Source organism: Pan paniscus, chromosome 4 (assembly GCF_029289425.2).
Source record: "Pan paniscus chromosome 4, NHGRI_mPanPan1-v2.0_pri, whole genome shotgun sequence".
Taxonomy (NCBI): domain Eukaryota; kingdom Metazoa; phylum Chordata; class Mammalia; order Primates; family Hominidae; genus Pan; species Pan paniscus.
The window spans coordinates 86,872,490-86,886,981 of NC_073253.2; the positions used below are offsets into that span (position 1 = coordinate 86,872,490).

Genomic DNA, 14,492 nt, shown 5'->3' on the forward strand with positions numbered 1-14,492 from the left:
TGTTTGTATTTTTTGTATGAGGCCTACGCATTACTTACCATTAACTTTCAGCTAATTTATAGAGCTTCTTTGCTACTATAAATATATATTAATTTATATTACATTTTCTAGTAGGTTTTGCTGAGATGAAAACATCACTGCTGACTTTTTATAATTAATTTTGTATCTGAAATAATTGCTGAGCTTGTCATTTATTTCAATATTTTGTAAGTTAATCATGTTGGGATTTCTGAATAGATGATTATATCATCCTCCCCTTAAATCTCTCTCTCTTAGTTTTTATAATGTCCACCAAAATCTCCAGTGCCGTACTAAGTCGCCTTCACATTTTCCCTTTTTTTTCTGCTGCTCAATATTTAATGTTGATGAAAATGTGGAGAAAAGGGATCCCTTGTACACTGCAGGTGGGAATGTAAACTTGGTATAGCCACTATGGAAAACAATACAGTGATTACTCAAAAAATTAAAAATGTAATTTCCATGCGAAGAGAAAGAAAGAAAGACTTCTGTCTACCTGATGAGGCCGGAATCATAACTCACTTCATCCACCAGGAAGTTTCTCAAAGCGTGCATGTATGTGTGTGTGTGCATGTGCATGTACATTCCCTCAGACTCAATTTCCCTGTTACATCTGTCAGAGTTGCCTAGCCATATTATTTGGTTATCTTGTCTGCATCATGATACAAAATGTTAGCTCTGAAATTATTTGATAATACTGAAGCCCTTTTTAGTCTATTCATATTTTATACTATTTACGTTTAATAAAAATATAAAGACTAATTCCAGGTACATCTCTATACATTTTCTAAATTTAAAAGAGAAATACGTAGTTTCCAATTTTTCTAACAAGTCATAAAGTTGAAAGTTTTCAATGCCCTTTCCTCCAGTTGGCATGCTGATTTACTTCTCTTAAGCAACAAATACAATAGTATATAAATGAGTGTAGTAAATAAGTAACGATTTTAAGGATTTAAAACTATATCTATAGATGTACAGTAAAATACTGCAAGTAAAATAACTCTACATTTTGTAGAAATCTGCATACAAATCACAATTATGCAAATAAATCAGAAGTTGTGAACTTTCCTTGCAATGCTTAAAGTTAAAAATAGGTTCCAGATCTAAAAAACAAATCGTATTGATTTTCTTCAATGATTTTGTTTCCATACTGATACGGCATTCAAAGCAAAAAGTAAAACAAGAAATGACGATGCCAAAAGACCATTTGAAAGGCAATCTTAGAAAAGAGGCAAGCAGAAAAAAAGCAATGTAATTGCTCAACATCAATGTTACTGCTATTTAATTCATGAGACTCTATTCTCTAGCAATGACTGAGAAACATGCTTATGTCCTTCATATTTGTTCATACAAAGAACAGAAGACTAGAGCATTTACCCATCTACTACAGCACATATCAATTGAGGCTTATCGCTAAAAATATTGTCTTACATAGTCTCAAGTTGTGCCTCAGTAGGCTTGCATTGTTTCAAGGAAAGCCCTGTGACTGAAAATGAGACACATAGTGTGTATTCCAGGTGACATTATCAATATAAGGCAGAAATGTTATGGAATTGACCAGCTACAGCTAAAATTAGGTTAAGCCAAATGGATATGACTATGGTTTACCAAAAGAAAGAGCTATATAATCCATCAATTACACTAAATTTACTATGACTTTATTTTATTATTTTGACACAGGGTCTCACTCTGCCACCCAGGCTGGACTATGGCGGCACAATCATGGCTCACTGCAGATTCCACCTGCTAGGCCCAAATGAATGTCTCACCTCAGCCTCCTGAGTAGCTGGGACTATATACTACCACTTTAAATTCACTTTGTCATTGGGTCTTCAAGACAATGTTTACAACAAATTAAAAAAAAAAACTTCATAAAGAAAGGTTATAACAGTCTCTGCTCTCATGAAAATTAGATGGATATGCAGGTAAGAATTACATATATACCCACACACACAATGTGTCATTCTGATAGTAGATGAGAATAAGCATGATAATGAATATGCAGTAAGTATAAGGACAAAAAAATAGTGTTGATATTTGTGTGGCTGTTCATAAGATTTAGTAATTCCAGCCCCCTTAAAAGACTAGCTTATTTAATGCTAGGTTTGACTTAATACTCAGTCTCTAGGTCTAGAATATCTTCTAATGAAAACCTCAATAAATGTATATTGCCTAAAGAGGTTAGGATATAATAAAACCCATTTTGGATTATGGAAATAACAAGTCATCAGTGCATTCTGAAGAAGGTATATTTATCTTAAGCAAATGCATACTGACATTTTCATTTTTAGTTTAGAAAATTTATGTATATAGTTCTTGCTGAAGGAAAAGAAGCAGAAAATTCACTATGTATTTACACTTGATCATCTGTTAGCAGAGCTGAAAAATATGTAAATAGAATGAGTTTGTTGCATATATTACAACCTCTTCTTATGATTCCACTTTCATTTCACCATAAAACTGAGAAGCTTCTGAGAATTGAAAGATCTCAGCTTGCTCTTGGTTACTTACTTTCATCGTTGATGAAGCACTTAGATTACAAAACACCTGCATATTTTTGAAACGTTTTGCTTTACAGTTTGCAATAGACTGTAAGAATGTGTGCATATGTTTATGGCCACAGGTAACAAGATGCAATAATGAGAAGGAGAATAATGCAATAAAATATTATTAGTGATCTCTCAGCAGAATTTCATATAGATGATAGCATATATTCTGTCACTACAGACAAGAGTATCTAGAAATCAACTACAGAACAGTGGTTAACAGTTTATTTAATACCTGAAGTGTTTTCAGTAGCACTTTGGAAAGACACTGTTCTGAGTGAATGATAAGGCAGCTTTCATCTAGATAACCTTAGGGAAATAATGGTTTTCACTGCACACATAAATTTTTCTCACATCAATGAAGTGTTCTTAACACAGCTAAGAAATTGTCAGTTTTTAAAATAAATTGAGTAACTTTCTGTTATCTATTAAATAAGTGAAATTACTCATCTGAAGTAAATAACAATTTACCATTTGTGACTGATCAAGAATAGAAATTTCAGTCTTGCCATCTGTGCCAAAATCAAAGTCAAATACAAAATAAAAATGAGCTTAGGAAGCAGCACCAAAGACAAACAGTAGATGTAATATGGCAACGTAAGGATAGATTGTACAGTACATATTGGCATATACACTGGCTTCAGGCCATCAGTTGATAGGCACTGTCATTTATTTTTGTGGCTAACAGAAGTCAGTTAAATTAAGGTTGGGCAATTCCCATGGAGAAATACACATAATTAGAGACAAGAAGAGGAATGAAGCATGTGTACGGTGATGAATTAATCAGTGTGAACCTGCCTCAGAATTCACTTATCTGGCTCTACCTTTTAAAACAATCCTGTATCTCTAGTCCAGGTGTTTACAAATTATACTTTCTGTTTTTAATTTTAACACTGTTTTGGAAACTGATACTACTTTTATATGATGATCTTTTCATAGCAAACTATCTCTGTTTTTTGAGGGTTTCTATCATTTGTACTCTCTGCTATTAATTATTGAAAATGATGAGACTCAGGCTGGGCATGGTGGCTCACGCCTGTAATCCCAGCACTTTGGGAGTCCAAGGTGGGTGGACACAAGGTCAGGAGATCTAGACCATCCTGGCCAACATGGTGAAACTCTGTCTCTACTTTAGATCTACTAAAAACGCATAATTAGCCAGGTGTGGTGGTGCACGCCTGTAGTCCCAGCTACTCAGGAGGCTGAGGCAGGAAAATCGCTTAAACCCTGGAGGCAGAGGTTGCAGTGAGCAAAGATCGCACCACTGTACTCCAGCCCGGGGAACAGTGTGAGATTCCATCTAAAAAAAAAAAAGAAAAAGAAAAGAAAAGAAAATGATTTGACTCTCACACTCCTTCTGAAATTAGATATATTTACTTTTAATATATTAAATTATATATATACTTATGTATTCAATCTATATTTATTTATTAAACTTCTGTGAGTTAGTCTTTTTCCCTTTCACCCTCTCAAAGCCAGTTTTTGAGAAAGTAGCCTCCATAGAAGTATGACTAGATTCTTTAAAGTTTTCCCCTAACTGGATACGTGGTTTACAAATATTTTCTGGCAATCTGTAGACTTTTTGTTTTGACTGTTTCCTTTGACTTGCAAAGTTATCTTGATGTATTATCACTGGTTTTATTTTTTTTGTTTTGTTGCTTATGCTTTGGGTGAAGTAGCCAAAGAAATCGTCTCCCAGATCAACGTCGAGGAGCTTTTTCCCTATGTTTCCTTCTAGGAATATATTCCAAGTCTTATGTTCAGGACTTTAATTATTTTGAGTTCATTTTTTGTGCTTGGTGTAAGATATGTATTCAATTTTATTCTTTTGTGGGTGAATATTCAGTTTTCCCAGCACCATTTACTGAAGAGACTATTATTTCCATATCGTGTTTCCTTGGGCCCTTGCTGTAAATTAGTAGACTGTATAATAAGCTTATGTTTATTTGGGGGCTATTATTCTGTTCCATTTTTCTAGTGTCTTTTTTTAATGTCAGTGCCATATTATATTGATTACTGTAACTGTGTAATATTATATTGATTACTGTAACTGTGTAATATAACCTGAAATCAGAAAGTGTGATAACTCCAACTTTTTTCTTTTTTCTTAAAATAGTATTGGCTACTCAGGGTCTTTTGTGGCTCCATGTAACTTTTAAATTTATTTAAATTAAAAACTGTCATTGGAATTTTGATAGAGATTGCTTTGGGTAGTATGAACTTTCAAGAATATTAATCTTTTTAACCCATGAATATAAGAGACCTTTCCATTTATTTGTGTATTCTCCGATTTTTAATTAATGTTTTAAAGCAATAAAAACCTCAAAAATTGTGCAAAAAATCAGAATAGACTTTTTTTAAAGAAGGCATAAAAATGGCCAACAGACAGATGAAAATCTGTTCAACATTACAAATCACCAAAGAAATGCAAACAAAAGTACATGAGATGTCGTGTTACATCTGTTAACATGGCTATTACTTTTAAAAAGCCCTATAAATTAATGTTGGCAAGAGTGTGGGGAAAAGGGTACCCTTGTACACTCATGAAAAATAATATGAAGGTTTCTTACAAAATAAAAAATAAAACTAACATGTGAACCAGTAATCCGTTTTCTGGGTACACATTCAAAGGAAATGAGATCAGTACTTTGTGGAGATTTCTAAGTTCCCATGTTCATTGCAACATTATTCACAATAGCCAAGATACAGAATCAACCTAAGTGTACATCAACTAATAAATACAGAAAGAAAATGTGGTGTGTGTGTGTGTGTGTATATATATATATGTGTATATATATGTGTGTGTGTGTATACATATATATATATATATATATATATAATGGGATACTAGTCAGCCTTTACAAAGAAAGAAATGCTGTCATTTGCAAAAACATAGATCAAACTAGAGAACATTATGTTAATTGAAATAACACAGGTACAGAAAGACAAAAACTACATGATCTCACTTATATGGTATCTAAAAGTATCCAATCCATAGAAACAGACAGAGAGTGGAACCATGGTTAATAAGTGACATGCTATGAATATGTCCCTTAAAGTTCATGTGTAGGAAACTTAATCCTCAATGCTGTTAAGAGGTGGGATTTTAGGGGTGATTAGATCACAGAGTCTTTGTCCTCATTAACAGATTACTACCATTGTTGCAGAACTGAATTTTTTATCTCAAGAGTAAGGTCCTTATGAAGGATAAATGCAGCCCCCTTTCTCCATCTCTTGCTATGTGTACCATCAGCAATGATATAATGTAGCAAGAAGGCCCTGTCAGATGCAAGCCCTCAATCTTGGACTTTCCAGTCTCCAGAGTTGCAAACCAATAAATTTCTGGTCTTTATAAATTACCTACTGTCAGGTATTCTGTTACAGAAATACAGAACAGACTAAGACACCAGGAGTAAAGAGAAGGAGGAAATGAGGAGACACAGGCCAAAGGATCCAAAATTGCAGTTACGTATGATGAATAAGTTGAGTAATCGAAGGTACAGCATGATGGCTGTAGTTAAGAATAGTGCATTGTGTACCAATGAATTCCTAGGAGAGTAGATTTCAGGTGTGCTACCACCAAAATAAATGGTGGTAATTGTGAAGAGATGGATATGTTAATTCACTTGACTATAGTAATAATTTCACTATGGGTATGTATATTAAAGCATCATGCTGTACACCATCAATATTTACAATAAAATATAAAAGAAATGTGAATAACCTGTGTCCACCATGATGTGAGAAGCACAAGGACATGGAGGATAGATGGAATATCGGATATTGTGTGGACAGAAATATTAGCCAAGAGACTAGATATGTCAATAAAGAAGCAATTTTTGATGTCAGATCTCTAACATCAACCACCCTCTGCCTGCTTCAGAACCCTGACGGGTACACACCCCATGTGATGCCAGGTAGATAACAGATGAATGATGAAATGAGCCCATCCAAAATTCCTGACATATTGTGAGCAGCATTAAATCACTGTTTTAACCCATTATATTTACAGACAGGTTAGCATGGAGTAACATATAAGCAGACATTACTGATCTGATACAATTATCATACACAAATTTTGTTGCCACATGTTTCACTATATTCATTTATTTTCTAGTTTATTCACGATACAGAGGCCACTTTCTCCTTGAGTAGCTCATCAAAACATAAGTCCTAGGTCTGCACAATGATTCTGAAAAGTCTTGTCCCTATAATGACAAAATAAAGTATTTGACTCTATTTAACCCAGATCCTTAGTGTTGAATTTAATATCCGGGCCCGAAAGTCAGAGGCCAATCTTTAATTGTTATGAACATAAAATTCTAAGTTCTAGCTTTTGCTGTTCTTGGAACCCTAGCATTGCTAAAGGTTCTCCATGGTTCAATCTTAAGCCCCTTGATGGAAACTATTAAGTACATTGTTGACAGATGGTGTTCCCTGTGTAAGACTTTTGAAAACTCTGACTTAAATGTTCTAATGGTACTTCAAATTCAGCATTTTCTAACTGAAAAAAAAACCTCTATATATTCACTTAATATTTTCTAACTTTTTCTTTTTTATTGCAGTTGCCTTGATTATTCAGTAACTATCAAATTTGTTACTGTTTTCCATATATTTTTCTTCTAAATATTTGTTTAATGCACTCTTTCTTCTCCATTACCACTGACTTCTTTCTGAGACATACAAGACATATTTATGTCTGTGTTACCATATAATCTATAGATTTTTATAGTTTTCAGTAGTCTATCTTTATGTAAACATGCCCAGCTATTTCAATTGTACAATTTTTATTATATTATATGTAGGTTGAAAGTCCATTCATAGTTACACTCTAACATTGACAGTTCAAACTTCATTAAATCAAACTAAAAAAACCAGCACGTGTCAGAATAACATCTCTTATGGATTGAATGTCCGTGTCCCCTGAAAACTAATAGGCTAACATTTCAATCCACAATATGCTGACATTAGAAGATGTGGCCTTTGGGACGTGATTAGGTGATTAGGTCATGAGGGGAGAATCCTCATGAATGGGACTAGTGCTCCATACAAGGAGGAATAAGAGCTCTCTCTTCTCCCCTGAACACCTCCTCTCCTGCCATGTGAGAATTCAATGAGAATTTATCAGTCTGCAATCCAGGAGAGGGCACTCAACTGAACTTGACCATTGTGGCCCCCTAATCTCAGATTTCCAACCTTCAAAATTGTGAAAAATAATTTTCTATTGTTTGTGAGGCACCTTCAAGTTTATGGTTTTTTTGTTATACCAGCCTGAACTGACTGAGGTCACATCTAAAAACATTACTACTGCTTATGGCAACAACCACATATTTTTTGAAAAGTTTACCAGGCCTTTTATAATCTGCTCTTAGTTTATTTTTCCTCTCTCACATTATTTTCTTTGACTTGTTTGATCAACTCAAAGAAAAGTTTGTAATTCCTTAATCTTATCAAGTTCATCCACAGCTTCAGATCTTTGCATACCACGTTCTCTTGGCCTGGAGCATCCCTAGTTCTCTTCAACGCCTCTGTTTTTGACTTTGTAAATGTTATTCAGTCAGTGTGGGTTTAGCTCCCATTTCATGAAGAAAGCCTTCTCAGGTTTCCTGCATTTTGGTTTATTGCTCATCTAATGTATTATTTACTGTTAAGTAATCACAATAAAAATGGGAGTGACTTTATTTATTAATGTATCTTTATCTTCTAGCCTCTGTAGTAAATTTTCAAAAAATATTTGCTAAAGCACAGAATGAGTAAATTAATTGACTACTCTCTAAATTTTTTGAATGATTAATGTTCCAATAAGTAAATGAATTAATCTACTAATCAAAACTTGGAAAGTGCTCACCTCTTTTAAACTTGGCAATAGTTCTCTCTCTCTCTCTGTGTCTTTCTTTCTTTTTTTTTTTTTTGTTAGCTCTTACAGCGAAGGATAAATCTCTACAACTTTAAGGGATTTGGATATACTTAGCACGAAAACACCTCTTTATGCCTAGAGAAGTTAAATCTTTTGCCTAAGGCCATGTAACATATTAAAAGCAAACTGTATCACAACATTCCAGGGGGATTTCTCCACTGAAAGACATTGGTGCATTAGTGGGTGCATTAGTGCTGTCTTGATGCTTCACAAATCACCACAAACTTAAGAGCTGAAAGCAACATGTATTTACTGTCAGGCCTCTGAGCCCAAGCTAAGCCATCATATCCCTTGTGACCTGCATGTATACATCCAGATGGCCTGAAGCAACTGAAGATCCACAAAAGAAGTGAAAATACCCTTAACTGATGACATTCCACCAATGCGATTTGTTCCTGCCCCACCCTAACTGATACAATATATTCTCCCCTGCCTTAAGAAGGTACTTTGTAATATTCTCCCCCGGCCCCATTAAGAAGGTACTTTGTAATAATATTCTCCTATTCTCCCCCGCCCTTAAGAAGGTATTTTGCAATATTCTCCCTGCCCTTGAGATTGTACTTTGTATGTCTATCCCAAACCTGTAAGAACTAATGATAGTCCCAGCACCCTTTGCTGACCCCTTTTTCGGACTCAGCCCACCTGCACCCACGTGAAATAAACAGCCTTGTTGCTCACACAAAGCCTGTTTGGTGGTCTGTTTACATGGACGCGCGTCACATTTACTATCTTACAAGTTCCATAGTCCTGTGCTTAGGATCTCACAAGGATGTATTCAGGGTGTCAGCTGGGGCTGAGGTCTTATCTTAGGCTCAAGATACTCTTTTAAGTTCACAAGGTTGTTGGCAGTACTCAGTTCCTTGGTTAGAAACTGATGACTTGTTTCTTTAATACCAGCAGAAGAGCACTTCTGTTCCTTCCAGGCTCTACACTTTAAAGGGTTCAACTCATTAGGAGGTGAGATCTACTCTGGATGATATTCCTTTTTGGGGGGAAGTAGGAGAGACCTGAGAATATAATGGGATATCACTTCCACTATTTTTTATCTTATATGTAAAGAGATTTTGCAGATGGAATTAATATCCTTAATTAGTTAAGTATTCTACTTGACTAATTTTAGTCAAGTCAGGTCTCTCCTACTTGCCAGGGAAGGGGATTACACTAGGGCAGGAATCACTGGGCTTACAAGAGAGGTAATAGAGTTTTCTTTTAAATATTTTTAATAAAACTTCTGTTAATTTCATTTGTTTAATGAAAGAGAATATTGATATTAAAGTTGATACACTTTTTGACCACCTATTTCTAGTAGCATTTGCCTTCACTCACACTGAGACAACCACTATCACAAATTTGATAGATATGCACAGCAGCTTTATATATGAACAAATGATGGATAATAATATTACTTGTAATTATCTTAAATTATACAAAAAATACCATTTACTTTATGTTATTGTAATAGCCCAACTGGTTTATCTTGCGCATTGCCCAGAAAAGTTAATGCACTGAGAACAGCAGGTTTTTGCAGCAAAGAGAGTTTAATTAACACAGCACTAGCCAAGTGAAAGACAGAGTTTGTTATTCAAATTAGCCTCCCCAAGAATTCAGAGGTTAGGTTTTTTAATGGATAATTTGTCAGACAAGGGGCTAGGGAATGGGTGCTACTGATTGGTTGAGGATGAAATCATAGGGGTGTGGAAAACAGTGCTTATGCCCCGAATCAGACTGTGGGTGGAGGTCATGAGATTGATTGAATTATGAATCCCAGGTCCAGGATTGAGTCATAAATCACAAGTCCAGGCAGAGTCAGTGTGTAACCAGTTCAAAAAAAATTGCAAAATACCAATCTTGGGTTTTACAATGGTGATATTATCCATAGGAACAAGTGGGGAAGTTACAAAGTTTTTGACCTATGGTGTGGTAAGTAATTATGTAAAGGCAAGCTGTGCATGCATTCTGCTCTACCTGCCCAGTAATCCTAACATGTGGCCTTTCATTAGTCTTACAAAGGCAGTTTCAGTCCCTGAACAAGGAGTGAGTCAGTTTAGGGAGGGCCTACTATCATCCTTGCTTCAAAGGTAAGCTATAATGTAAATTCCTGCCATGGTTAGCTTGGCTTAACGCCCAGGAATGTGAGAGGAAAGCCAGCTTGCGAGGCTAGAAGCGATATGGAGTAAGCCATGCTAGACTCTTTCACTGTCATAATATTTGCAAAGGTGGTTTCATTATGTTGCTTTAAAATTGGTCTTTTTCCAAAAAATGTATATTTTAGGATAGTCTCTAGTGTATGTAAATTAAAATTATCTATGAAGTATTAGCTCAATGTTTTAATCTGGTGCATAGAAATTTTCTGCATTCCTAATGATTTCATAACTGCCTAACTGCTAACTTTCTTTTAAATAAGAGTTTTTTCAACATATCTGCAAATTTGTAACCTTCTGGTTTTTTGTTTGTTTGTTTGTTTTTGAGTCTTGCTGTGTTGCCCAGGCTGGAGTACAGTAGTGAGATCTTGGCTCACTCCAACATCTGCCTCCTGGGTTCAAACAATTCTACTCCCTCCTGAGTAGTTGGGATTACAAGCAGCTGTCACCTCACCTGGCTAATTTTTTGTATTTTTAGTAGAGATTAGGTTTCACCATGTTGGCCAGGCTGGTCTTGAACTCCTGATCTCAAATGATCCTCCTGCCTTGGCCTCCCAAAGTGCTGGATTACAAGGTGTGAGCCACCACACCTGGCAACTCCTAGTATTTTGCTGTGTTTTTCTAATTTCGTATTTTGCCTCTGGAGTTAGGTGCACATACATTCATGGTTTCCACTTTTTAATTACTGTTTCTTTGTTAAATATGAAATTCTGTTGATCCATATGTATTCACAGATTTTGTATTTGCAAAATTCTCTACATGCTAAAATTTATCTGCAAACTCAAAATAAATTCTGATGACACTTTTTGTTCTTATCTGTAGACATGCTGAGAGTGACACAAAATGTTAGTCTTCTGATGTGTCCATTCCTAGCTGAAGTCAAACAAAGTGATACTGTGCCTTCTTTTTTCAGCTCTCTGATGAGTTGACCAGAGTGTGGAGACTGTCCAATCAGGGTGCCGTAGTGTGACAAGCTCCAGCTCTGGGAACCAGTGGGATGGGGTTTGGATCCCAACTCTGACATCTGCTAATAGGATGTATTTATTTGTCAAACATATCTACCATTTTAATAGGCAACATATATTCCTTTATTTTCATTGCAATTACTGATATTTTTGTATAATTTCCACATGCTTATTTTTTCCAGTGATTAATATTTGCTACTTCTTCACGTTATTTTTATTTTTCTTCGTGTTTTTCCTAACCTGGTGAATGCTTTCTGCCCTTTTTCTGCTTCTTTCAAGTTAGAAATTTTTTTATATTCCCACTTTAAAAAAGTGCTACTATGTATTTTACTAATTATTGCTTGAGCAATTTAGTGCCATGGGAGGGAGGTGCAGGATGCATTTAAAGTTACTTTTTGTATTTTATTTGCAAATAAAGAATATTTGTATATCAATAAATATTGTACATATAAGTATAAAAACTGACAATGACAGTGATGCCAAAAGCATGCATAGAAAGGCTATAATTAGCTTTATCCCTGGATGACATATTTTAACTGGAAACAACTCTAGATATTACAGGTAAAAGAGATGAGGAGTTTATTTAATTTCTTTTTTAAAAAAATTTTATTATTATTATACTTTAAGTTTTAGGGTACATGTGCACAATGTGCAGGTTAGTTACATATGTATACATGTGCCATGCTGGTGTGCTGCACCCATTAACTCGTCATCCCTCCCCCCTCCCCCCTCCCCCTCCCACCATTCCACAACAGTCCCCGGAGTGTGATGTTCCCCTTCCTGTGCCCATGTGTTCTCATTGTTCAATTCTCACCTATGAGTGAGAACATGTGGTGTTTGGTTTTTTGTCCTTGCGATAGTTTACTGAGAATGATGATTTCCAATTTCATCCATGTCCCTACAAAGGACATGAACTCATCATTTTTTATGGCTGCATAGTATTCCATGGTGTATATGTGCCACATTTTCTTAATCCAGTCTATCATCGTTGGACATTTGGGTTGGTTCCAAGTCTTTGCTATTGCGAATAGTGCCGCAGTAAACATACATGTGCATGTGTCTTTATAGCAGCATGATTTATAGTCCTTTTCTTATCACTTCAATACCTTTAATCGTTGGCTACAAATATTGATGTCTTTTATATGAACTGTATAGATGTTAACAATCACTTTTATCACAGTCAGAAAGTGATTGGAGTTTAGCATGAATTGTTACTTCAGCTTTTAATGCTTTTTTTAGTAATTTATGCAATTATTTGGGTCAACTATAAGAATCTTTACTTTTCTTCTGATCTTAGTCATAACAAAATTTTGTTTATATCTCAAATAAATCATGAAAGTCATTAGGTATTTTATCAGGAATACTTTATAAGAAAGTAACATAATTTAGAAACATTATAATTTATTTATCTATGTGTCAAGGCAATTCAATATAATTTATTTTAATAAGGTAAAGCCGAGTATTTGAGAAAAATCAATTATTAGTTTTAGGGGATTGGAAAATAAAAAATATTATGCTCAATTTTCTGTAATTATTTTAATAACTATGCTTTTTTACAACTCTCAGCCTTCTAAATTGGAAATTTAATTGGGTTTAAATGTTAAAAATCAAACACTTTCCAGTTATTTATTTATTTATTTTTATTTTATTTATTTTTTTGAGATGGTATTTCACTCTTGTTGCCCAGGCTGGAGTACAATGGCGCGATCTCAGCTCACCACAAACTCCGCCTCCTGGGTTCAGGCAATTCTCTTGCCACAGCCTCCCCCGAGTAGCTGGGATTACAGGCATGCACCACCATGCCCGGCTAATTTTGTATTTTTAGTAGAGATGGGGTTTCTCCATGTTGGTCAGGCTGGTCTTGAACTCATGACCTCAAGTGATCCCCCTGCCTCGGCCTCCCAGAGTGCTGGGATTATAGGTGTGAGCCACCGTGCCCAGCCACTCTCCAGTTATTAAGAAAATCTTAGAGATATATAAATTCTATAATATGAAATTTGGGACATATTTTCAAAATTATTTTTTTCAAATATTACCTTTTACTCTTCCTGCCACACATACATTGATAATAAAAGCATACAGCCTTCCCTTTCTTACACAAACAATATTTGAATCTTAAACTTCATACAGTTTATTGACCACTCCAGCAGTATAGTGCTGCCACAGGTTGTTTAAATGTAACGCTTATAATGTTGGTCATTTATTTTCTTGCCTCTTAAAATCTTTAATTTTCATTTGTTAGTCACTATAGTAATGAAGCTGCAAAATGCTGTACTTACTCAGAATGATCTCTAAGTGAATTTAAAAGCATATGTTCTCATCTTAATTAGACATTCTGTTTCAATGAGATATATTGATGAAAAATGTCATTATGTAACATGTTGTCTTTATATTCTAGAAGAACATAATGTAGCATTGTATTTGGGAGTTAATTTTCATTTGCTTTCTCTAGGTTATGTTCAACTTTCTCTACTCTGCTCTACCTCGAAAGATACCTTGACTCCGCCAGAGAGCATCAGCCCAAATGTGCTTGATCTCTGGCTTCGTCTTGGGTTCAGTCAATCAGAGTTACAGATCAGAGACAAAGGCAAGAACTATTAGAACCATCTCCTCTCCAATTCTCCTATCTTCATAGACCACCTCAGGATCTATATCATTACTTACCTTACTTCACGATCTAGTAACAAGATGTTTGCTTCCTGCCTCTGCAGGCCTAAGGGTGGTATAAAAAGCTTCACATTTTTATATGCCCTGGATATTTCAACATTCTTGTGAGTCCTCTTGATACTGTCCAGATCTCTGTAAACAGACAGAGATCTTAGTCATAACAAAATTTTGTTTGTGTCTCTCAAACAAATCGGGCCAGGCGCGGTGGCTCACGCCTGTAATCCCAGCACTTCGGGAG

The 14,492-nt window shown here is 35.2% G+C and overlaps 1 protein-coding gene across 2 annotated transcripts in view; it reads right to left on the bottom strand.

Annotated features, from left to right (window-relative positions):
- The window catches only part of PRDM9 (PR/SET domain 9), an 87,482-nt gene that overhangs the window by 50,477 nt on the left and 22,513 nt on the right, over positions 1–14,492 (bottom strand). The window contains exon 2 of one of the 2 annotated variants that reach the window (XM_055112484.2): positions 14,252–14,386. The exons of the other annotated variant lie outside the window; for it this stretch is intronic. Coding sequence (XP_054968459.1) covers positions 14,252–14,386 — 135 coding nt within the window. The remainder of the gene's footprint in view (positions 1–14,251; positions 14,387–14,492) is intronic. 2 annotated transcript variants of the gene reach the window in all.